Genomic DNA, 27,367 nt, shown 5'->3' on the forward strand with positions numbered 1-27,367 from the left:
GCTGCCAAGATCGAAGTGGCTCAGGTGGATCTGGACTGGCAGCATAAGCGTGAATTATTTATAACTCGATGGGCCCATGACACCTCAGGCCATCAAGGAGGAGATGCAACATATAGATGGGCTTGTGATCGAAGGTGGACTTGACCACGGACACTATTGCACAGGTTATCCATGAGTGTGAAACATGCACTGCAATCAAACAGGCCAAGCACGTAAAGCCTCTTTGGTATGGAGGACGATGGTTGAAATATAAATACGGGGAGGCCTGGCAGATTGATTATATCACGCTCCCACAAACCCGCCAAGGCAAGCACTATGTGCTTACAATGGTAGAAGCAACCACCGAATGGCTGGAAACATATACCGTGCCCCATGCCACCGCCCAGAACACTATCCTGGGCCTTGAAAAGGAAGTCTTATGGCGACATGGCGGCCCAGAAAGAATTGAGTCAGGCAACGGGACTCATTTCCGAAACACCCTCATAGACACCTGGGCCAAAGAGCACGGCATTGAGTGGGTCTATCACATCCCCTACCATGCACCAGCCTCTGGAAAAATCGAACGATACAATGGACTGTTAGAGACTACACTGAGGGCAATGGGCGGTGGGACATTCAAGCATTGGGACACACATTTAGCGAAGGCCACCTGGTTAGTCAACACTAGCGGATCTGCCAGCCGAGCTGGCCCTGCCCAATCAAAACCCTTACGTCCTGTAGAGGGGGATAAAGTCCCTGTAGTGCACATAAAAAAATACCATGGGGAAGTCAATCTGGGTCATTGCTGCCTCGGGCAAAGGCAAACCCATCTCTGGGATTGCTTTTGCTCAGGGACCTGAGTGCACTTGGTGGGTAATGCAGGAGGATGGGGAAGTCTGATGTGTACCTCGAGGGGATTTGATTTTGGGTGAGAATAGCCAATAAATTAAATTGTATTATGTTAATTGCTATATAATACTGCATGTCATCACTTCTATGGTGGCTACATGCCATATCAATGGTATTACAGTAAGAATCACCTAGATTAATGAAGAATGAACTTTGACGAAAACCGAACAAAGCGCAGTGATAATGGAACTAGAACTGGCTTCAGCGTGCAACAATCCAAAACTACACAACATCTCTCCTGTCCTGAAGGACAGTTATGACAGGTGGAGCCTGAAGTCATGGACTAAATGAACACAACAAACACTTTATAAGGAATGATAACTGTGCGTATACATCAGCAGACAGGAAAAGTAGTGATGATCAATTGGAATGTATTGGAAAGTGTAGGACCTGGGTATGACATAGATGGTATAGAATAAGGGGTGAATACTGTCCTGGTTTCAGGTGGGATAGAGTTAATTTTCTTCCTAGTAGCTGGTATACTGCTGTGTTTTGGATTTAGTATGAGAATAATGTTAATATCACACTGATGTTTCAGTTGTTGCTATGTAGTGCTTACACTGAGTCAAGGACTTTTCAGCTTCTCATGCCCTGCCAATGAGAAGCTGGGAGGGGGCACAGCCAGGACAGCTGACCCAAACTGGCCAAAGGGATATACCATATGACATCATGCTCAGTATATAAACTAGGGGAAAGCTGGCTGGGGGACCGCTGCTCGGGAACTGGCTGAGCATCAGTCAGCGGGTGTGAGCAACTGCATTGTGCATCACTTGTTTTGTATATTCTTTTATCATCATCATCGTCATCATCATTATTATTATTATTAATGTTATTATTTTACCTTTCTGTCCTATTAAACTGTCTCTATCTCAACCCATGAATCTTACTCCCTCTCCCCGTCCCCCCACCCCCCACCCCGCCAAATCTATACACCATTCCCTTGGGGGTTGTGGGAATGAGTGAACAGCTGTGTTAAACCATGACATGGAGATAGAGAAATCACTCGACAGCCAATCTACATCTTTGAATAGGCACAACACAGTTGCAGAACACTGGAGCTTGTTCATCATCATACTGACTGACACTCCTGCAACACCCTCTGGTATTCAGCAAACCATAAAAAATTCTGAAGAATTTAAGTGGATTCTTGGTCCAGGAAGTTCTGAACTGCTAAATTATCCATAAAACTGCACTTTATAAAGGCGTATTCCTTCTAAGAGTAAATACAAGAACACCATTAAAACAATTTTTATTCTCAGCTGTTGTAACTATAAATGATGCATTCAGGTCCAGCAAACAACTTGTATTCAGTTTTTGCCTACAGTAAACTGTCATAACATACCAGTAGTTTCTAAAAGCCACAAATAAAATCCTGAGCAGTTCTACTGTAACAGATGGAAGACTTGCTTTAAAAAAAAGAATTAAAAAAAAGGAAAAAAAGACAAAATAGGAAAAAAAAAGACAAAAAAAGAAAGGAAAGAAAAGGGAAAGTCTTCTCTAAAAACTCAATTTTCCTCATTTCACTATATTTAAAATTTCAAGAAATTCTATAAGCTTTACACATTAGGGAAGCCCTTGAGAAAACACTTCTGTGTGTCACCTGACTTTATATTCTTTCTTCTGAAAAGCTATTTATCAGAGTCTTTCAGACTCTGCACAGAATAGAGTTTATCACTAGTAATTTTTATGGACATGGCCAAACAATGATGGAAATGACATGAAAAGATTTGCATTTATCTCTCTGGTCACTACAGTTATCAAAGAACTAAGGTAACAAATATGACATGAATCCCCTTTGCCTAACTCAGAGCCTTCCCTTTTTAGATTTACTGAAGCAAACACAGTCCATTTGCCAGACCTCCGCACACTTGCTTTATTCAGCTATGATATCTATGACCTACTATCAATGAACAACTAATTCATTTGTAAATTACGTAAAGGAAGAAAATAAAGCAAAGCAAATCAAGGAATTTGCATTATTAATTATATTTTTAACATGAACATTTGCAGGTCATTCATGCAAAAGACCCAAATTCATTATTGTTCAATAAAAAATAGCCTGATTAATACTTGCAAATTGTCTACAGTGCATCTAGATAATACCTTAAATACAGCTTTTTGTACTTTATTTCTTGCTGTATTATCCTGGTTAGTAGGACACTCAAGAAAGAGAAAAACAAGTAAGTACAATTATTAGTTTACACTAATGACACGGAGACCCACTGTGCATAATCTTAGGGAAGTAAGAGATGAATACACCTGGCAAATAAGCAAGTATGCTGCTTCACAATGCTTTTACACAACATTATTGTTAATTACTTTGAAAATGCTTAAAAGGCAAGCATAACCACAAAACCATAGGCTAGGTAAAACACACAAATGTGTGTCCACATACAAAGGCACTGAGGAAACAATTTGGAAAGGAAGATTCTTTTACTGTCAACTATCTTTCCAACCTATGCATACAGGCAGGAATCGTCATGACTGCAGAAAGAACTGATGGGACAATTCACAGAGTTGTTTGCTGCAATGATTTTATCATGAAGAACAATAAAACCATCAGTCATCCAATCGCAAACAAACTCAGAGGAGATACAACGACCAGAAATGAGAGACCTCAGAAAGCACATTCACCTCAGGACACAAACTGCTACAGATTTCTGTCTAGTTTGTCAACATCCCATATAATTTTGATTCCAGCTATAACAGTACGGTGTGAGTAGTTCAGCGTTTTTAAGCTGCTGCTCTGGTATAGAATCACAGAATCATTTAGGTTGGAAAAGACCTTTAAGATCATCAAGTCCAACCATTAACCTAGCACTGCCAAGTCCACCACTAAACCATGTCCCTAAGCACCACATCTACACGTCTTTTAAATACCTCCGGGAATGGTGACTCAACCACTTCCCTGGGCAGCCTGTTCCAATGCTTGACAACCATTTCGGTGAAGAAATTTTTCCTAATGTCCAATCTAAACCTCCCCTGGCGCAACTTGAGGCCATTTCCTCTCGTCCTATCACTTGCTACTTGGGAGAAGAGACCAACACCCACCTCACTACAGCCTGCTTTCAGGTAGTTGTAGAGAGCGATAAGGTCTCCCTTATGACAGAGTGTATGACAGAATTAACATAGTACCACTATGTTACCAGTATCTGAAGTAATTATTTCTAAGAAAAAGAGACTTTTACTTAGTAAGTTAACAATTGTTCAATCTTTTTGACTGAATTTAGGTAAACTAAGTGTTAATCAAAGCTCAAAATCTAGTGTTTGAGGCTACCACTTAGAAAGGTTTCTGTCTTGCACAAATATTTGCAAGGACCTTTGTGAACTCAACTCATTCAGTATCTTCAGCCTTCCAGTCCAGTGTTAAGGTATAGGCATTTGCCAAGCAATTAGCTCTACAGCCCTGCTTTCTGCTGAGCTTCTCTGCCCTTCAAGATTTCCAATAACCTTCACTTTACATTACTCCTCCTTCACATGCACAGATGCAGAAATAAATCGCATGTTTATCACTGCACACTTATAAATAAATGCATGTGTATCACCTGTCTTGGCTCAATATAATCTTAAATTCTCTTTTCAAACTGTTAATAACACCAACAAAGAGGGGAAAAAAACAATCAAGTAATAGCAATAAGCCTTAACACTGCATTCATGGTCTCAGTTAATACAGCAAGTCTTCCGTTCTGGATTGTTTTCAACATATGCAGTACTGTCAGCTGGCAACTTCATTGCCAGAAAATTATTAATAGGTCATCCAAGTTTGAGACTGTGTTTCAATGCTGCACAGACACCAGCTAATAGGGAGAAGCCACAGAGCAAGTTACAGGATGCAGAAGGAAATAACAGGATTATGCTGCACTTAGTAATCATCCCAGCACCTTCAGAAGGTAGTCCTGGCAGCCTCTGAGGTAGCTAGAGCACCTACATCATTTTAGGACTATATGAGCACAGATTTGCTCAGAAAAAAAAAAAGAATCCAAACAAAACTGGATTGTTGTCCTTGTAAGAAATACTACTATGTAAAACACACCTTCACAAAGGAAAAAAAAAAAAAAGAAATTATGACCTGGATTTGGTTTAACAAATGTATGTAAGTGTTAATATAATTAACATGCATTTTCTTAACAGTCATTTTATGAGTAGCTCTGGAAGGTAAAACAAGATTACTGACTCTTAATTAAAAATAAATATCCAAATGAACTGCGGCAGCATAATCAATACAAATTACATTATTTAAATTAAGCAAAATTTAATTAAAGGCACTAAAATTAAATTTATCCTCTTTGGATTCAAAGCTTTTCCAATTCAAACTGTTCTGTAACAATTTTATAAGCAGCACAGCAGTCAATAAAATTTCACAATATTCTAAATTAGCCATTATGTGCTAGACACGCCATTTTTATGAAACAAAATACTAATTCTGTTGCACGCTGGAGTTTAGCAACAAAGTCAGAGGAAGAAAAATCCACTTCACTCTCCAGGCTGATTCTGTACAAATGCACTACGCTATCACTGCTCATTTGATTACGGCGACCCATGTTACACAAAGCAACTGAAGTTATCAGCTCTCTCCTCTTGCAAGACAAGCACTTAGTGAGCACATGGCAGAAGAGCTGTCTCACAGAAAACTTGAGTCTACCTACAAAAATATATGTAGCATTTCTCATAAAAGTTGCAAAGCCAAAAAGATGCAGGAGACTGCATTGGTAGTCATAATTAACACTAAAACTCTGTCTGAAATTAAATTAAAAATTGCTTGCTTTTTAGAGATGCTGAATTATGCTAGCTGTCAATAGGACCTGAACGTGCTCAGCACCTTCCAAAAGTCAGAAATAAAAATGGTTGGTTAGCTGTAGAAGCTTGTCAAAAAACATTTATGCCAAAGTAGCTAAAAAAGCTTAAAAAAAAAAGTCATTCTTGCATTACAAACTTAGCATTTAATTTTTCCAGGTTAAAAATGCTGCAAGGACAGATTTCCTGGTATCTATTTCCATATTCTACCCCACACAAAGACATGAAATTCAAGAGCATGACATTTTTTGAAAGTTTTCTTCATCTAAAAAAAACCCTCTGAATAAATCTAATTGTACCCCAACTAAAGCAAAGTCCTCATAACTTTGAATATCAGATTCAATAACTATAATGCTTATAACATCAAGGGACAGCTGCTTTTAAGAAGTCTGACACACTAGGTCTGCAAGATCAAGCAACTAATAAAGAAGTTTGTCAATAACACAAAAGAAAAGAGGGGAAAGCCTTTCTGAAGTACTGCAGGGATGTTTTGGCCACAGCCACAAGAAGACCATGGAAGACTTTATTTTTTGCAGGCAGAAGACCCTATAATAAGGAAGAAAAAGTGATGATTTAAGAAGAGACTGACACAACCTGAAGAATGTACAAAATGTACCGTTCTAAGATGGTAAGCAAAAATAAAATAATACACACCATATAACTTTCCATTACAACAAATAGGAAATGCTCCCCACGTTCTAACATGTGCCAAGTTTAAAAAAAAAAAATTATAATGTCTGAAATGCGTGCCTTGGGGTGTTTCTTGTATGTTTCTAATCTTAAGAAACAAATATTGAGATGACTTTAAAAAAAAAAAAGTGCATGTGCCACACTACCAATGTGCTAACCGGTTAAAAGTTTGCCGATCTGTTTCGCTCCTGCAACACATGGTGTAGTGCTATATTTCAGAGGGCAAAGATCACAATGGTAAAGATCAGAAAAATTTTTCTTAGATTCTTCCTTTCAGTGATTTGGCCATCAGAAACTGATAAATATTATTAATGAGCTTCCACCTTTTTATTCGTACAGACCCTGTTTTTCTTGGAATCAAAACCAAGTATGTGAGGGAAAGGGCAGAAATATGGCAAGGCAAACCACCTACCTGTTCTGCTCCTAATATTGCAATTATTATAAGTAAAGACAGATTTAGTCATCATTATTAACAGCTCCTCTATCTGAAGTGGAGGGTATATTCTCTATCTCAAAATCTGAAATTTAGCCAAAACCACAATTTAATTGAGTTAGAATAAAAATCTAAAAATAAAATGCTGTGTTATTTTTTCAGGAAATTACTTGAGCATGCCAGCTTTCAGTTAAACCAGTGTTGCACCAAACTGAAGTCAGACTGTAAATGCCTGTATCACATCAAGCAAAAAGAAAATGTTCCTCCTCTTACTCCCTGCAAACTCTAGCACATGCTGGTTTTAATCTTTTTCTTATTATCTCTTTGCAGCTATATTCCATGCAGGGTGTCCCATTTCAACATTTACATTTTTTGCTGTTCGTTATTGTTTATTGTCATCATAATGTTGCAACTGCTAAAAATGTAACCAATCATTTATTTTTAGAATCACCCAAGACTTTTTCCGAAGTCTGACATTTGTCATAATGCTGTTACTATTTCTTTAACAGTTTCTTTCATGACAAGAGCATTTTAATAATTCCACCACCTCCACGTAACTTGTTTTATTATCACAGATACAATAGGTAGTTCTATGATGTGCAGACTTGTAGTGAGGTATCTGTGTTTGTTTCACTGTCTTTCTTGAGGATTTTCTAGTAATGGTTAGACTTTGCCTCTCTGAAGTAAACAACAGACTCTTTTCTCTACCTAGCATGAAGCTTGTATAAAATATAGTAACCCTGAGAGCCACCCCTTATTCTTTTTGTCTACTTTGACTGACTGAAAACACTCTTCCTCTAACACCCAGGAAGCTCTAGCACATTATTTCTTTATCGTTTTCTTATCACCTCTTTGCAACTATACTTGCACCTCAGAAGGAATTGGAGATGAAGCAAGAACAGATATAAGACTCGCTTAATTAAACAGGCTTAAGGCAGCACTCTTGACAGCTTCTAAATACATGGAATTTCTTCGGCAAAACTTCAACACGACATGAAGCAACATCTAATTAGATATCTCATCTACATAAAAAAGAAATGTAACTATGAAAACTTTTCCTCTTGTCTTTTCTAAGGTTTCCACTTTTGGGGATCATATATAAATTCTAGATTTTATTTAATCAGAATTATCTGTGAAGACTTTTGTCAAAATGTGTTTATGTCCAGACTCCCTCAAGTCCCACTACCCACTCTGATAGCTATCCAATAACGTTCATAGAACATCAACAGCATCACCTAGGACATTGTTTCTTATTACATTTTAATTCCAGCATTAAAACGCCTTTAAAACTGCTTAGTTCAAATATTTCATTCATACATACATCTACAGTACATAGAAACCAAAAAGTCACCTGACTTAAAATAAAATACTAGAATTACGTTTAACTTCAAACACATTTGCCAAGGAATTAGTTCACAGTCTGTTTCAAAGGTGTTTAACAGACATACTAACTGTCTACCAACAGGTATCTGGATTTTTTTTCTAAAATCTTGTCCAATCTAGGATAGATTCTTAGATCATGATTAACAAATTATTGACTGATACACTAAGCCATGTATATCAACACCCTGCCATCATCTACATAAAAAAGGGAGAAGAACATAGAGAAGGGGATTTTGGGGGGTTTCTGGATGGAATCTTTCCCCCTTTTTATGTAAATTTTTACAGTTTCTCTCTTGATTCATTGGAAACAGAAATTAAAAAAAAAAAGGCATAACACAAAAACAAAACAAAATTGCAGTATCTGAACTAAATTTCTCCTCTACATGTATCACAGATTTATCCCCACAGCACTCATAATAATGCATCAAAATACTCAGACCTCTCTATATTTCTTACATACTGTGATTGTTCTCAACGTAGTTTGAAAAGGCCAACAAAAACAGCATTTACTGTCCTGTATTAAGGTATTCAGAAGAAGTAATTGAAATAACTTAAGTGGAATAGGTTAGAAAATCCAGACATAAGCACAATGACACCAAGATAAAATAAGTTTTTATTTTTCAGTCAGATGTTTGCTGGATATTTCAAACTAGATTGCCCCCTAGAAGCAGACACTGTCCTAGCTCCTTAGAGCAATCCATCCTTTTATATATAGAAACACAGGTATATATTTGCGACAGCAACTTCAGGTGAAAAATTCTCCCCCAGAATCCCAAGCACCTGGGATGTCACATGGCAAAGGTAAGACCAGGTGATTTTGTTAAGATCTAAAAGTTCGTAATTGATCAGATGAGGTTGCTGAATATATGAGGCCATATTACATACAGAGAACAAATAGAGTCTTAACTGAAGTTATTTGGTTATATTGGTTATAAACTTACAAAAGAATGAAGTAACTTATTTCACTCTATGAATCTACGCAAGGTCTTGTAATGAACCATACCGAAGAGCACTTTATCTAAAACATCAATACATCTTTTTCTTTGGTATTAATATTGTAACTGAATTAAGAAGTGACTATATATATCCTCAGAGAAAGATGACAACTTCAAGGTGATTGATTCTACCTTTTCTCCCAACAACCTGAAAGCGGTTAATGCTTCAGGCAGAAAGACAAACCTTAAAAACTTAATACAACCATACTAGCACCGAGGTCTTAATTCCACGTTTTTTGCTAAAAAACATTTCAGAAAATTATTTCAAGATGTACTTCAATAACTTCCTTTTTGTAAAGCATGGCAATATGTTTTATTGTGGGTTTTATCTAAAATCAAACCAGTACAAGTTATACAGTTCATTTAAGATCCTTGTCAAGAATTTTAAACCCTAAGACTTTTTAACTAGTAGCATATAAACAAGTCCTACTCACTCAAGTAGCAAGCACAGTGGGGACACTAAACCCGCAGCTGAGATTTTGTCGCATGTTCGGCTCCTATTTCACATATCTGCTAGGCTACATAAGCTCATTTGTACTAAAAATAACACCTACATTTTATTTGCCCTGGTGTAGTCACCTCAGGATGTAGGTATATCATTTATTCTTATTCATTCATACAAGCCTTCTCTACCGCTCAGACTAAGTCAAAGATTTTGAATTGTGTATTTATATTTACAGTGTTTTCTTTCAGATGAAGGAAGTAAATAAGCCATGTGTGTTTCAAATCTATGATACTGCTATTCCACCTTTCTTCTTCGTTTTTACATAATATTCCACACACTCTCAGAAAAACAGAGAGAAAATTGCAGGTACATGCTCACCTCTACAGAATGTTTGGCCTGAGCCAAACTAGTGAGTCTAGGACCAAGTACAGGAGTGATTCACCTCCAGTAGAGGTGAATCCTGTAGAAGGTCCCAGTAGAAGACACACAGGTTAACTGAGCGAAAATCATCTTCATACAAAGCTTTATCTCGATATACAGAAGAGAGAAAAAAGAAAAAAAAAGGGGGGGGAGGAGGGAAGAGAGCGGGAAACACCAAAAGAAACAGAAACATTTGAGTTCCAGACTATGTCAGAGACCAACAGAAACTGCATGGAAGAACACCAGCGGAATGGTTTCTAGGATTCTGAGACCATATTTCCTTCTGGTGGCAGCAATTTACTACAAAATCCTTGAAACAAAAGCATATCTCATTCTTCCAGCACTAGTCCACCTGGAGGACATTGCTTATCAGCAATACCTAGCACTAAAATTACCTACTACAACTGTGAAGACATGAACCCTCTGAAGTTTCAAACTCAGAGTCAAAATGGTCGCAAAGTAATAGTAGTAGTATTTAGTTGGGGGAGAGTTTGATTCATGAGAAGAAAGGATTGAGGGTGTGGGGGAGGGTGTTAAGGGAACTGAACCCTAACACTGAAGTCATCCTTTTGCCCATTGGGATAGGTCGCCTCCCGGTGCCAAAATACAAAATTATTCTAGCAAGACTAGTGAACTGACTTCCTCTTAGAATAGGAGAACGCAGTTAATTTTTAGGATGAGTTTACCTATGCAAATAGTATAAGAGAATACAATGACAGATGGCTCACTTCAATTGCCTGGGCATGCACTGGCCCCTGAACCACTTTCTGACGCCTGTGACATCTGCCTGAGCTCTAAATATTACAGTGGATTCATGGAAATTTGTACTCTTCTGGCTAGACAGAGCAAGGCAAAATATCTTAAGCTATCTCAAATGGTGCTGGACACCTGTGTTTCAACAACTGATTCAAGCCCAGAGAATCTATTTTGTGAACTTCAAATTTATAAAAATAATTTCTTAGTTCAAATTCTTCTTTCTTAAAAAACCTGGAATGAAAGTAATCTCTCTTTAGAGGCTGTGACGTTAATATATGGACAGAAAGGTACCCAGTGACAATAGTTTCTCCTCAGTAAATCGAGGATAATTATAACTTGCTGAAAAAGTAAGGAAAGACAAGCTGTATTGATTTACTCAAAATTTCATATAAATGACATTCTGAAAAGCCAAGTTTATTGTAAATTATTGACTTTTTCTATGAAAAAATTCACCTCGTTTGGTGAAAGCTGCTATAAAACAAAAACTTCTAAACATCCACCAAGTATGCCAACTTGGTACATTTACTATTGTGATAAATAGAACTTCTACAATATCACTTAGAAAAAAAATTAAAGGAAAATTAGATTCCATCATTTCTACTCACTCACAGTTGCCAGAATGTACTCCAACATTTAAAATCTTATTTTAAGGAATTCTCCTCTCCTTACTTATTCAAAACTGCATTTAAAAAAAAGTAATCTGATAGTAGTGTTGGTTTGATTTTTACTTAATAGAACAGTACAGCTTGCATGAGAGCCTTGTGCCAGAAACACGCATGCATAACCTTAGTCACACGTACTGTAGCATCACACAAAAAAAAGTTAGCCTAGGTACAGATAGAAAAGATTCATGAGAATCCACACTGAACTTCAGAACCACAGAATCCACTACTCACAGGTAACAACAATACTTGCACATAGCGTAGCACAGACTGTGAAAACATAAAAACACAATCATAGGAAGTTTCAAATTATGAACTTACAATCAGTTGCTCTACCAAAATGGGAAGGTACAAAAAACAACAGAACATAATTCTCTTTTGCATTTACAGGTAAAAATATTGCAATTATTATTATGCCTTTCCACTCCTAAAACCATTAAAATTCTAAATTCAAGACATCACAGTACTAAAAATCTACAAGTGCGCAAGTTACTGCCCACTGGGAGACTAACAATCTCCCCATTACAGCAACAGATTTTAGAGTGGGAAATTTTAATAGCTGCTGTTCTCAGGAAATGCTGAGTTTGGGATGTAAGAACCAAACAGGGGCAGTAGATGATGGCAGTAAGATGGGCAAAAATAAAAGATACGGAACAGATCAAGATAAAAGAAATAAACATAAAGAAAAAATAGAAGAGAACATTCCATAAAGCTCAGAGTGGCACTATGATTATGAAGTGAAATATCAAACTGCAGAATGCACAGGATTTGCTCTGAAGTGGTGTACTGACATGAGGACCGGAAATGAAAAGCATGTCTGGTTCCTGAATCCTTGTAAGATATCATTAGCAGCCAAGTCAATGATATAAGGTGGCTAATTATGATTTCCAGCAAGTAAAAACATTAATTTATACATCTTGAATGATGCTGGTATCACTGCAGACTGGTATCACATGTATCAACATGCAGTGTTTAAAAAAAAAAGTTTCCTTGACAGCAGTACCTAATTCAAACTAATAAAATAAGCTGATATAAGAATCACTGATGAGCTTATGTACATAGCTGTTTATAGAATCATAGAAGAGAATCATAGAATAGAATCATAGAACAGTTTGGATTGGAAGGGATTTAAAGGTCTTCTAGTCCAATCCCCCTGCCGTGGACAGGGACGTCTTCAACTAGATCAGGTTGCTCAGAGCCCCGGCCAACCTGACCTGGAATGTTTCCAGGGATGAGGCGTCTACCACCTCTCTGGGCAACCTCCTCCAGTGTTTCACCACCCTCATTATGAAAAATTTCTTCCTTATATCTAGTCTAATCTACCCTCTTTTAGTTTAAAACCATTCCCCCTTGTCCTGTCACAACAGGCCCTGCTAAAAAGCTTGTCCCCATCTTTCTTATAAGCCCCCTTAAAGTACTGAAAGGCTGCAATAAGGTCTCCCTGAAGCCTTCTCTTCTCCAGGCTGAATAATCCCAACTCTCTCAACCTTTCTTCATAGGAGAAGAACCTGATCCATCCCCCTGATCATTTTTGTGGCCCTCCACTGGATCCGCTCCAACAGGTCCATGTCTTTCTTATGCTGAAGGTTCCAGAGCTGGACGCAGTACTCCAGGTGGGGTCTCACCAGAGCAGAGTAGAGGGGCAGAATCACCTCCCTCGACCTGCTGGTCATGCTTCTTTTGATGCGGCCCAGGATACGGTTGGCCTTCCGGGCTGTGAAAGCACATTGCTGGCTCGTGTCCAGTACCCCCAAGTCCTTCTTGGCAGGGCTCCTCTCAATCCCTTCATCCCCCAGCCTCTATTGATACGGGGTTACCCCAACCCAGGTGCAGGACCTTGCACTGAAAGGAGTAGCTTGCTGTAGGAGTAGCAAGACACTTTTTAAGCCTAGGTTTTTAAATCATTCACCCACATTTAAAACAAAAATAACGGTACAACTGAGTAGAATTTTTATTTTTGTTTTTAAACAGACAACTAATATTTTATTGTAAAAGCAACGTAAACAGAATCCTCATTGAGAAAATTATTACCTCAATAAATTATGAGAGGTGGAAAGGTGTTTTTGTGTGGTAAGTATAATTTCTTCTCTGATAAAATTATTGAAGTCATACATATTGTCTCTCAATATATATTTCATAATAAATACATTGTTTGGATAGCATCAGCTGGACATGGCTATCCTCAAGACAATGACTCTCTTACCCAAACAAATCAGGATACTAAATAACTTTTCTTCCCTTTGAAACAGTCATAACTGCTTGAGGCTGCTGCAGCACAAAAACAAAATATCTTCACAAAGGTCTCGAAACAGTCAAGCTGAAAATCTAAGCCAAAGTTTCATTTAACAGCCTGTCAATTTTTTGATGTGAAGCTAATGAATGCAGTGGCAAACAAATCCATCAAACCTAACATCAAAACAACTGCACTTCATCCCACCAAAGGGAAAAATACAACCTGCAGGCCAGCACTTTCATCTAACCTACCCACAGAAAGCCCGTTGCTAAGCAGCTATCACTGAAGAATGCATGAGTAATTACTGACTTAATTTTATGAAAGAGAGCAATAATACTTAAGTAGCCCAAGTTTCAAGTAGAAAAGGTTGGTAGACTTCTCTCCTCAGGTTCTACATATCAGCTAAACAACAAAAAGCTTTCCAGCACCAACATCTGAAAACAAATCACGTCTTAAAAGGAGCTGCAATACAAAAGAATCATTATAATGACTAGTAAAATCACCTAGTGTGACTCTATCCCTGATAGAAGGCAGTAAAATTTACATACATTTATACTGAGTGAAAGTCACCAAGTGGTGCCGCAAAACAGACACAGTGAGCAACGAGAGTAGTATTCGGATATGCCAGTGCTTTCTCTGAAAGCTTTTGAAAGTATGAGTATCAATTTGGGTAAGGAGTGAGAAGAGAGTTGTGAGAGACCCTGACAGGAGGATTTGGAAAAGCAACAGACAGGGGAACGTGGGGATTTAAACAGTAACAAGAGGAAAATGGAAGGAAAGAATAAAATAATCAGCACTGCATAAAGAAGAATTAGAGAGCCCTGACCGAAACTGCTCACATCACCAATCTCCTGGACATTTCCTACACAAGACCTCCATCTCAACGCAATTCTCTGTTCTGTGAACTACCTTCTCCTATCAAGCTCAGGTGGGACCATGCAGTCCAGAAGCTCTACACAAGGTCAAAGGATGTGTTTTTAGGGGGATTCCCTGTGATTAGGAACTGATATGTCAACATCTAAGTTTTTCAAACATTTACAAAACAGCAGCGAGGAAAAAAAGGAATTCCAAGAAAGAAAAAAAAAGTTGCCTGTACATAAAGGCACAGGATCTTATTCAAAATTTAAATCTGATTCCGGTTCTCAGTATCAAATTAGAGTGCACAAAGTTTATTGATCCTATCCACCGGCACTAAAATTTGCACAGGTGAAAATCGTCACTGAGAACCCCAGTTTTGGCACCTATAAGTGAGAGGTCTTGCACTGTAACCCTTGTATAAGGGCAACATCGGCATTCATTAGAAGTTACAATTACAACAGACAAAAATATAAAATTAATAAACATAAGATGATCCACAGATTTGGGGATGGGGACAGAGGGCATCCCACCCTGCAGCTAATAAACATTAGGAATACAAGATTTTTCTCAGATTAGAGAAGTGTCTTTTATCCAATTGCTTCAGAAGCAATTTTATTTTATTAGACATAAAAGAATTATGTGTAAATATTTCTATTCACCGATGCTAATAACTGAACATCACCCCTTGTTCAGCACACAAGTTACTCAGCACAAATCAAAGTAGATACCTACAAAACATACAAGCTAACTGCCACTGGCTCATTTGCTTTACCAACAGTAACAAAATGCACTGGAGTAAGGAAACTCAAAATGCACTTCATGAAGCTACACATTTCCAGCCTACTCAAATAAATGTAGCTCCATTAGCAAAATGACAAAATTCACAGAAGCCTGAAGAAATATCCTATCTGCCCCTATTTTGTACCATTTCATTTTTTTCAAAAATAAATAGCATTCAACAAATGAAAGTTATAGGATGATGATGATTAAGAATATCTAAAGCTTAGAGTGCCTCTCAATCCTCACAGAACATAACAAACGCAACTAAAGCACTTGTGAGCCGAGCACTACCTACCTTTGATTCTCTAAGTCCCACCATTACCGTACATCAGCACTTCACCAGCATCCCTCCACACCATACCCGTTTGCCAAGCACCTTCAGGAGAGCATGACTAGTTTGTTCCTTTCACCAGTATCTCCTATTTCTCTTCCAGTGAGTTCTTGCCAGTGGAAGAAGACAGCAAAAACTACACTGTTTCTCCCCTGGAGTTGGCGGACTTTTAGTATATCTGTTATTTCTACATTTTTGTTGTTTTTTTTTTTTTTTTTTTAATCTACTTTTTACTTCTGCTTAATTCTGTCCAACTTAATTCTGTCCAAAAGTGTAGCTCAAAGCAGCAGCCTAGTTGTAGCAAAGAGCATACTGGAGATGCCACCCGGTGTTACTTTTCATATGTCACCCCCTGAGTGGAAGTCTTACATAAACTCTAGAAAAGGAGCCAGAGGGTACATCCCTGCTCCCAGGGTTCAACTACTACAGGTAGGTACAGTACGCATAGTGAAACCAAGATCACAAGTTTAGCATTTTTAAAGACAGAAAATCATTTTTGAAATTTGCATCCATAGTCTCTGCTTAACCAAAGTTTCCAATGCTGAGGGTCTAAATGATCTCTGATTTAACATTTGCAATCAATTTCACAGAATCTTTAACACCATCTCATTTCATGCAGAAAAGCAGTATCGTCACACAGCCTAAATATTTACTACAACTTTAATGGAAATCTTTGCCGGATTTTTTTTTCCGAAATTAACGAAGAATGAATATTGCCTGTACGTCAGGATTTTTTCTTTTTCTAAGACAGAAATCCAGCTGTAAGCAATTAGAAACTATTCTGTAAAAATAAAGTGTTCCTGTAGGAAGACAAATAATCAGTCATCAGTATACAATATTCTCTAAGGAGAATACAGCAACAAACTGACCTAGATATTGCTGTACTTGGCTGATGCAGGCAATTTCTGCAGTACAACACAGGGAAACTAGGGGATCCAAAATACTGTTTTCAATTAAAATTCTTGTACATACCACATACAGAAAGAAAAGTCAAACACAACATCAGTACTTTGAAGAATGACAAATGGGAATGCAAGGTTGTGTGATTTTTTTTTTTTAAATGAAATTACCAGAGCTGCAAATAAAACTTACTAAAATATCAATATTCTTTAGGCATATAGACTTCTTACCTCTTTAATTAATACTTTCAGGAAATTTCCTGAGGTTGTGATAAAACTAAGCATAGCTACCCTCATGTTTTTCTAGAGAGACACCATAATCAAGAAACAGGGTACCCAATTTGCAGCAACTCCATAACTTGTGTGTGCTTTCAAAGTGTCATTTAATTACAGTTCAAGAACAGATAACCAGTTATAATACTTTCTGTTTGACTTGTTTACCCTATTTGTATGGCATAAAGAAATATAAGTATTATGAAGAATTGTTTCACTACCTTTTCATTAGTTCTTCTCTTCTTACACATTTCCATTAAAAAAAAAAAAAAAAATCCTACTATTAGCACTTCGTAGCATGTTCTGTTTCATTTAAAAAGAGAAGAAAAATAAACTTTAATTCTCATTCTTGCAGTAGTAAATAATAAAAATAAGCAAGTAACATTAAGCAGTCTGACCATTTGCCAAAGAAACTGGAGTTCACATTTGACAACGGTATCTAAGATTTCTCTATAGAGGGAGACTAGTCATTATTGCTTCAGCTGCCACTTCAAAACTTTCAGACATTTAAATTCAACTGCAGACACCACAGAACTACTTTAATTTCTTATACTATATATGCACAATACTGTTCCTATGTGCAATACCCACACAGCACAGAATTCAGTGTCCTAAAGTGAAAGTCTTATCCATATGCTGGAGACTTTTAACTAAATAAAACTGTTGTTACGAGTGTATATGCGAAGACTTCCTAGCTAAAAATTCAGAATTTCAGAAGCACTTTTGGAGTGATGTAAAGGAATAAAATTTCATTAGCTTTAAAAAATTATCTTCTAACTCCGCTGAATTTAACGTGACATTAAGTTTACGGTATAATACAATAACTGAGAGGCACGCTGCGGGCATAAAACATTTAATAGTTTGTACTGGGGCAGCTGTACACCAAAATGATAGACCATTTTTTTAAAACATAACAAATATGAAGCCTGTACACTGAAAGGGATGTAGTTGCACGTATCACTACCTCAACTTTGCTACATCTGAAGATAAAGTTTGCCACTCTTGATGTTCAGCTGAATCAATTTTAGAGCTGCAGCACATTTGTACCTTCTAAAATCCAAGACAGTTTTACCTGCCACAGTTAAGTTGTATGTGTCCATGCCCATATTCCTCTCAACTTTGTTTCATTGTACTATCTATAGAAATTCCAAACTATCAAATACATAGATTTTTTTTTAATTAACTTTACAGTCAACACCTTATCTGTTGGCTATTAAAAACACAACTTTCCCAGACCAGTCTGAACACGTTGGATGCATACTGATGTTTTCAATACTTCCACTACTGTTAGTGTATGCATACAGAGCACATGGGAAAAAATCATTTATAAACTTCTTCACTTTGAAGCATATTCAATCTCATTAACAATAACAATCAATAGTGCCTAGAATCATAAATTTCCACTATTTGAGAACTTTCTCAGGATAGTGTTCCAATCCCAAGTGTTTAATGAGAGTTCAGTATCATTACTTAATTGTTAAACCTGCACATCCGATTTTGCCCTTTATTCCATGTCATCTTACTAGCTAATATATTAAGCAAATCACTATTGAAAAGGTTTTTTTCAATAAAGAACAAGTAAATGCAGAAAAAGCCTCTGACTTAAACATTTTGGGAAGCATACTAACCAAAGCTTATATAAGCCATAATTCTGAGAAAAATCACAGAATATTGAAAAACAGTAACAAAATTCTGCATTTGACTTTGTGTATTTACTCACATGCTGTACATGAACACAAGCAAAAAATGTATGCCACATAACAAAATTTCAGCCTAAAATATCTTCAGTAAAACACACCTCATTTTAAAACCTGAAAATATCTACTCTGAGTTCACAGTTCCTTCATTATCTTGTACTACAAGTTCAAGATGAGAAAAGTTCAGTGGTTTCTTTAAACTTCGTTTAAAGTTTAATTATTTATGTTTCTTTCCAGGTATCAAAATTTCTAGTTTAAATAAAGTGCTTTCACAAACAGCAGAGCTTAGAGGAGGTTTAAGAGCAGAATTCAGTTGTCTTCACATATACTAACCTCAGTAGATGTAGCTTCAACTTAAAAATACCTATAAATGGAACCGGTTTTGAAGAACAATATATACATTAAGCTGCAAACAAAATTCACTACTGAGAGGAATACATATTGCTGGAAGTATAATACGAACTAAGAAAAGAACAACTATAAGTAAAATTTCAATAGCAGTATAAGATACTACCTGATCTTATAGTTCTCCCTTTCTCGTCGGCTTCCATAGATTCTCACAAAGAAATAACCACAGGAAAGATTTCCTTAGACATTAATTTTCTCCAATATGACTTACCAACTTTGCTGCTTTTCCATAATCAATCCATCGGATGGTGGCAAAGTTTGTTGACTCTGCACAGTTAAAACCATGGTTAAATCCTGCATGGTATCCATATGGGAAAGTGATCATAAATTCTCCTGCCTCTTGTGTAACCTATCGCATAAAAACAAACAAAAAAACCCCTAAAGTGAACCACATTACAAAAGCAGTTCTGCTCCTGAAGCAATGAAAACTGTATTTGCTTTTGCAACTACGTAGAAAGAAAGAATTTTTTTTCACCTTGCACACAGTTGCGATTTAATGCAAGCAGGAATAGTATACTTAAGGCAATGTTGTTTACTATAAAATACATAGCTACATGTATTACTTTACAAATTCAGAAAGTACTTTCAAAAAAGTTAATCTTGGAGTAGAGGTTCACTGGTAATAAAACCTGGAAGTACAGGGAGCTAGAAAAGACAGTGCAAGGAATATATCAATCTTCCCTGCTGAGAGGAAGCAGGGACAGGCTGGACCAAAATACCCACAACTATCATCCCTAAATACTAGTACAAATTAATTGTTGAGGAAATTATTCTGTCCACCACCCTGAAGATGTTTGTCTAGAATGGCAGCAAAACTTTTCTTGGAAAGACTGGAGAGAGAACTTATTCTCACCCCTCTCTCCCATACTCATCCATTTCAAAAACTATGATTTGAAGACCTGTGACTGAGGCCTGATTTGCCTTTTAAGTTTCTTACTATTGATGATCAAGCATAAAGTAGGAGAAACTCTAAGTTAATGAGCCTTGGTAGTTAAAGAAAACAATGTTGTTCATCCCAAAGGAACACACTGGATACATCTGGATCCCCCCAGGCAGTACCTTTAAATCATTTTGGATAGGAAAGGAGAAAGAAGCATTAACGACAATTGCCCTGCACCAATTTAGCCTTACAGCTACTAACACCAAGGGGATTCTTGCATTGGAAATGCCATGCAGAATGTCTCAATGTAAAGCCATTAAAACACAACTTCAGGCTTCACATTAAAACAAATTTTAATCTGCCCCTGTCCTTCCCCTCTTTCTCTTTAAACACAATTTAAGAGAGCAGAAGGACTCTGCTACTACTGATGATGAGAATTCCAAATACCTAAACGACAAGGGGCCTGGAAGGAGCTTCTTAAAGAGGAAAAGCATGACTACAGTTAAGCTCTGACATTGCTTTAGAGAATGAGCAAGCGTAGTTCCAAAGGACTGCTCTGTTCTTTACAAGGACAGTGAAAAGCAACCAAAAGAAAAGTGTGCTGAGGCCACTGACTCAATAAAAAATTATAAAGAGCAGAAAAAAAAGAAAAATAACAAACAAACAAACAACCTAAAAAAATCACTGCCATAGTAATTATATTTTGTATAGCCAAAAAGAAACCAAATTCCTAGTAGATATAAAAGAGATATCAGATATAAAAAGCTTCTAGAGTAAATTGCAAAAAAAAGTGGGATAAGGTAAACAAATCACTGGTCAGGATATTCTCTTCCAAGACAGAAATCTCATCTTCCTGTACTTGGATGGACTGCTGCTCTCCTCTGGACACGAAGAAAAAGAGAGACAGCACTTCTTGTCAGTCACTAATATTCTCTGCACTCAGAGACAGCTTTAATCTCTTAAAGTCAGACCACGAAAGACTGTATCAAGGACAGGCTACTCACAGAGTAGAAATGGCACACTGTCTTCTGAACTATCTGATAACAGTTAATCAACAAAATAGAAGATTCAGAAGTAAAGAGTTAAAAGAGATTCCCCATACTCTGTTTGATATGCCTTTTTACATGAAGCACACATCAGATGGCAGACCCATTAAAAGGCAAACAGATCCATTTAAATGAAGCAAATAATCTAAGCAATGACTGATGACTGTTCAACAAGATGTATTTGCTGATTACAGGAAAATAAGGAGACTTCTTAGAGATTAAATAGGCTGTTAGTGACAATGCTTTGCAGTAAGAAAAACTGGAAGGACAAATATGACTCTTTTTAGGGAAATACACTTATGATTTCGCAAAAAGGGAGTTAAATTTTAAACAATCACCAAAATTAAAACACACAAACTCCAAGCATTTTTATTAACGTCATGTCTTAAATATCAGCTTTTTGCTGGCATAGTTGTCTTACATTCAATTTCTGCTTTTAGAATCCCCCCTTTCTTCTCCTTCAAAATTCTCATGTTACAGTTTTATGAATTCTTTGTGTGCTTTTTTTTGCTCAATGCAAGAATAAATACACAGGGATAGCACTTCGAGATGTGTATTTCTGATTGTATTATGGGATGAAGAAAAGAGAGGAAAACAAGTGTCGTGGTTTAACCCCAGCCAGCAAAAATAAACCCCACGCAGCCGCTCGATCACTCCCCCCCCACCCCTCCGGTGGGATGGGGGAGAGAATCGGGAGGGCACAAGTAGGAAAGCTCCCGGGTTGAGATAAAAACAGTTTAATAATTGAAATAAAACGAAGTAGAACAGTAATAATAACAATGAGAACAACAACAATAACAGAATACACGAAGCAAGCAATGCGCAGTGCAACTGCTCACCGACCGCGTGTCACGAACGGGGGGCGAGCCCCCCCCCCCCAGGTTTTTATGCTGAGCATGATGTCACATGGTATAGAATACCCCATTGGCCAGCTGGGTCCACCACCCCGGCTGTGCTCCCCCCTCCCGGTGCAAGCATCACCCAGCAACAGCCAAAGCATCAATGGGCCATCAACGCTCCTTTCACACCGAACCCAAAACACAGCACACCCCCAAGCTACTGGGAAGAAAGTTAACTCTGTCCCAGCCGGAAACAGGACAACAAGGAAAAAAAAAAACCTTAGCCAACAAAGCTAAAGAATAAAATTGGATCTTATATTTTGCATTTGCACTTTGCAAGGTTAATTTTTTGTGGGTTCATATTTAGTATATACATGCAAATGCACATACAGGTGCATATATTATAACTGCTACTGTAGCACTCCAACAATTGCTGTGGGAATGTTTAAGAAAGATTATTCTCAATGCTAACAATTCCAAAATTTATCTCAATACACCCTCCCACGCTGACAGTTTAGCAGGTGTTCTATTGCAACAAGCAGCAGTTCAGCTGCCACCTGGTAGGCGTAGCCTTACTTATCAGCATTCAGCACATTTCCACTTCTATCACTTTGAGTCATGAGAGATCCCAGCCTGGTTTTCTCTATTCACTTTCTCACTGAATCCCATTAATTACAATTACACTTGGGTACAGTCTGCTTCCTCCCAAGACTAGGTGACAGAACCAAACTTAAATATTTAACTATTTCTAGCACCTTTTTTTTTTTTTTTTAAGTCGAATACATGAATAATCAGGACACTAAATAATAACATCAACTCCCTTACCCACCTCAAATGTGTGGTACTGAAAACAAATATGCTGGCATTCTGCAATATGCTACTTTAAACACCAAGCACTGAAAATTATACTGTTCAGTGTAATGTTCTGTAAATCCAAAACTATAAATCTAGTTACAAAACCTTCCAGTTTGGAAGGTTTCATCTGACACTTCATGATAAAGCTATGACAAGGCTATGAAGGGAATCAGTATTTACCTATATATTACAAAAACTGAACTCAGCAACTACATTTCTATATGATAATATATCATTCAGAAAACAAACGACTTCTATATGAGTAATTTACTCAAAAAAGCTTGCTTTCCAAGGCAGGCAGTATCATTCTAAATGCCTACATTTCTTCAATTTTATACATAGGTTGATTTAAGTATGAAAAGTGAAGTGATATTCCAAAAGGCTTACAACAAATCAGTGGCTTCACCCCACCTGTGCTGGAAACAGTGTTGATAACACAGGGATGTTTTCGTTACTGCTGAGCAGTGCTTACACAGAGTCAAGGCCTTTTCTGCTTCTCACCCCACCCCACCAGCGAGGAGGCTAGGGGTGCACAAATAGCTGGGACAGCTGACCCCAACTGACCAAAGGGATATTCCATACCATATGACATCATGCTCAGCATATAAAGCTGGGGGAAGAAGGAGGAAGGGGGGGACATTCGGAGTGATGGCATTTGTCTTCCCAAGTAATCGTTACGCGTGATGGAGCCCTGCGTTCCTGGAGGTGGCTGAACACCTGCCTGCCGATGGGAAGGGGTGAATGAATTCCTGTTTTGCTTTGCTTGCATGCACGGCTTTTGCTTTCCCTATTAAACTGCCTTTATCTCAATCCATGAGTTTTCTCATTTTTACTCTTCCGATTCTCTCTCCCATCCCACCAGGGGGGAGTGAGCGAGCGGCTGTGTGGGGCTTAACTGCTGGCTGAGGTTAAACCACAATAACACTATACATGAAAACATTCACTTAAATATTATTTCTATGGGCTATGTTTCATCCTTTTACAAAAATATCGGCTAAAACAGATAGAAAGCACTGCATTATCCTATATTCTAGGCCAGGGAACATAATAAGCTAAGTTTGTATACACAGGTCCATATGATATCAATAAATAAACACTGCATACACTAGAATAGAAACCACAATAATAAGCAAGGAGTGTGGCGAGGACAGTTTACAGGACTATATTGCAATGGGAACGAAGTGAGAAAAAGTATATATTGCCTGGTTCTTCTGAACACCTTAAAACAGTCTGCGCAGTGGGAAACCAAGAATCATAACCCCTTAATGATCAAAAGGCTTTTAAAAACTCAGTATAACATAAACGGATGTTCAGGCAGATTCAGGATTCTGAATTAAGCTCTATTCTTCTGAGTAGGCTTACAAAGCTCTTGAATTCAGAAATTTAGAATTTGCAAAGCGTTCAGGATATAGAATAAATACACTTAAAGATAAAGCAATGCAGTCGAAACGTTTTTATTAGCTGGCACTTATAGGAAGCTCAAAGTGGAAAACAATCAGGTAGAAAATCCTATAGGAAAGGAAAAGAAACCAAATACTTCAGATGTTTTTGAAAGTAGCTATGTATTAAATTCATCCACAAAGAAGAAAGCCAGTTATTCTTCCCACTTTCTGTTTATATAATGTTCTTATCAAATGTTCAGTCTGCGACTACCTAGCAGCACAAAATAATTATTCACTCTTTTTCTAATATATTACAGCTTTTAAAATATATTTTAAATTAAATAACAATTCTTTTGGTTTTATTCCACCTAAAACTTTTTAGATCATAATACTGATAGTTACATTTAATTGCATCAGAAAAACAATATACAGACACAAAGAAATGAAACATTTATTTTAAAATACTAGGTATACAACTTAATACAGCTAGTTAAGAAGTGTTTCAGACAACAGAAAAATCATACGGAAGCTTTCATGGAAATAAAATAGAAATAAAAAATATTGGTAATGTCTTAAAAATCACAGAAACTTTTAGGATAAAGATTTTGATGGCTACAAATGTCTTCTGCTAGAAAATTCCAAGCTAAACCATGTAAAAGTCCTAATACTACAAGCCTGTTTTCATCTTTTCATGGAGTCAGTGCCTAAAAAAATTAAAATAATAATTTTGCCTCACCTTTACTATAAACAATCCTTATAGTAAACACAATCTCATTCAATGCATGAACGCACAATTTAAAAGTAAACAACAATGTACCTTGTCAAAAGGAATTCCATACTTTTTCAATATTGATGGAGAAATCAGAGTCATCTTGTGGCGAAGAAAAGCATCACATCCTTGAGAGCTGCTTGGGAAGAACCCTAATAAGGCAAGATAAGCAAAATTTGGTATATTTTAATTAAAACAAGTAGGAAAATTTTGTAATATTTTACAATACATAATACTGTTTAAACTTGGTTTAGAATTTTTTGTCGTGTCATTGCTAGGTTCTGAGAGATTTGTATAATAATCAAATGCACCTCCTAAGTTTTTCAACTGATTTTCAAGGGGAGGGGTTGCAGGGGTTTGGGGTTTTGTTTGTTTGTTTGTTAAGAAGTGAAATAATTTAAAATAAATTTGGACCTGTAAATTTAGGCATACTTTTCTCACCCTTTACAGAAATATTTTATTGCTGGGTGTTTTTTTTTATGTTAACGTTCACTCTGCAACCCCTGCACACATGAAAATCAACTGTAGTATATAAATTTAGAAGGATTCCACAAGGAGTAGGTTTATCTAGCACTTCCACACCATCTATACAGTAAACAAACACAACTTTCTATCTAGAAAGGGCTAGAAAGTATGACTACTTTCACAGAGATATCTGGTACAACTAAAACCAGGTGGGGTTTTTTTGCTTCTTTAAATCTTGTCTTGATTTCTATGAACAAAGATTGCTTTCCATGTTTCAACTTTCATGATTACTTATGTACGACTCCACCAACCCTCTTAATTCATTAAATAATTATATAATCCAGTTGATGAGAACATGGAGATAAATGAATGAGGGGAAAAGTGAAAAATTAAAGATGAGGTTTCAGTGTTACTAAACTCTGGTATCTAACCCTCTAACCAGGATGTGAACCGCACCTCAGCTACAGTTCAAATGAGCTACCCAATCTTTCCTTCTCTAAAATGAAAACATCAGGTTCTTTTCCCTTCAACTAACTATATTACAGTAAGAAACCACTATGTTACACGGAAAGTGGGAGAAAATCAGAAGGAGAAAGAGGGGGAAAGTTTCCAGAACATCGCTACTTTAGTGCTTCCTGACCTCCTTTCAGACTCCATTCTAGAAAGAAGGTAACACTCTCAAAAACTGAAAACACAATTCCTACAAACAATAAAACACAGGAAAAGAAAGACATAGTAGTTAATGAAAGCAAGAAGCTCCTGAAAATATCAGATTGAAAAATGGAAGGAATATAGTGAAAGCCATCTAACCACCTACTACTTTCTCTGAATACTTGCTCTCAATCCCTCTTCCTCTTAAGTGCAGGTGTATTACTTGCTCTGAGATGAACATGTGTCTTTTGTTGGAGCCAAGACTGTGTTACAATGCAACATCACAGAAGTCTCCCAAAGTTACAACACTAACATCAGCAAAACTAGGTTGACAAAGGGGAACAATTTACTTACTAATCAGCAAAGATGAGAAAGTCTTTATTATTATAAAAATTATTACAAAAATAATTGTTACCATTTGTCTTTATAGTCTTTTTAGTGTTTGTACCAGACCATTAGCAAGAATCACCATGAGATGTACTATGAGTAACTGCAATCCATACATTTAGCAGTCCTGGGTAATATGTAATTTTACTGTATCAAGGACATAACATTTGAAAGTAATCCCTTTCTGTGAAGATCAACTTTATTTATTTATTTTGCTTTCTTCTGTAGAGTATATTTTTCAATGTTACCAAGACTTCTTAACATCAACAGTTTATTGTCTCTATTGTATGTCATTTATTCTCATGTGATTTCAGAGATTTCACAAAGACTGGCAGGCTACTGCTAAAAAAAAAGTTACTAAAAAAGTAACTGTTTTAAAAATTTCTCAATTTTCAGAAAACAGAACTGAGGCATAAAGGCATTCACTATCTCTAACAGTTCCATAGGAAAAATATTGAGCAAACAAGAAGTTGAAACAAGAAGTGCTGGCTCCTTGTCTTAGACTCTTAAGAGTAAGTTCTCACTGCTAGGTATACAGTTTCATCACAGCCCTCTCTTAAAAAGTATAGGAGGAAAAGATGAATTCTAAGTTTCTACACTACTGCAGTATGAATTAGTCTGACTGTGCTGTAAAAAAAAAAGCCTATGATAATGACATTGGGTAAAAAAGAATTCTCCAAAATTATTTTCATTTGTATTATAAACCTAGGTAAAATTTGTATGATAACAAAATCCAAAGATAAAGCCATTTCAAAATGATGACTTTTTTTCTGGGTACAAGGAAAACATATGTAATGCTATTCTGTTATGCAGGAGAACTACTTAAGAAACACGGACAGAAATTAAAGTGAAGCAAACAGTATTTTTTTTTTTAAAAAAAAAGCATATTTCACCAATTATCTTGCATAGCAACTTGATACTGGAGAAGATACAATGGTAACTCTTCATGATGCAAAGGTGTCTTTAATGATGGTATTAATACTAATTCAGAAAAAATATTTTTGATTCATTTATGCATAGAATTATATTTTATGCCGGAAGAACACAAAAGATCTTTGAGAGAGATCCAGACTGATAGATTACCTAGGATTATCCAAGGTGTAAATGTGTGTCCACAATAAATATATTAACCAAAAACACCATTCAAT

The 27,367-nt window shown here is 36.8% G+C and overlaps 1 protein-coding gene across 10 annotated transcripts in view; it reads right to left on the reverse strand.

Moving 5' to 3' along the window:
* The window catches only part of KDM4C (lysine demethylase 4C), a 295,696-nt gene that overhangs the window by 208,424 nt on the left and 59,905 nt on the right, over window positions 1-27,367 (reverse strand). For 9 of the 10 annotated variants that reach the window (XM_075136779.1, XM_075136780.1, XM_075136777.1 and 6 more), the window contains 2 exons: window positions 24,765-24,868; window positions 19,157-19,294 (listed from right to left, as the gene is read on the reverse strand). In XM_075136779.1, the coding sequence (XP_074992880.1) occupies window positions 19,157-19,294; window positions 24,765-24,868 (242 nt within the window). Of the gene's footprint in view, window positions 1-19,156; window positions 19,295-24,003; window positions 24,075-24,764; window positions 24,869-27,367 lie in introns of those variants that run through there. The other variant, XM_075136787.1, reaches the window with a different exon arrangement.

This window comes from Calonectris borealis, chromosome Z (assembly GCF_964195595.1).
Source record: "Calonectris borealis chromosome Z, bCalBor7.hap1.2, whole genome shotgun sequence".
Taxonomy (NCBI): Eukaryota; Metazoa; Chordata; class Aves; order Procellariiformes; family Procellariidae; genus Calonectris; species Calonectris borealis.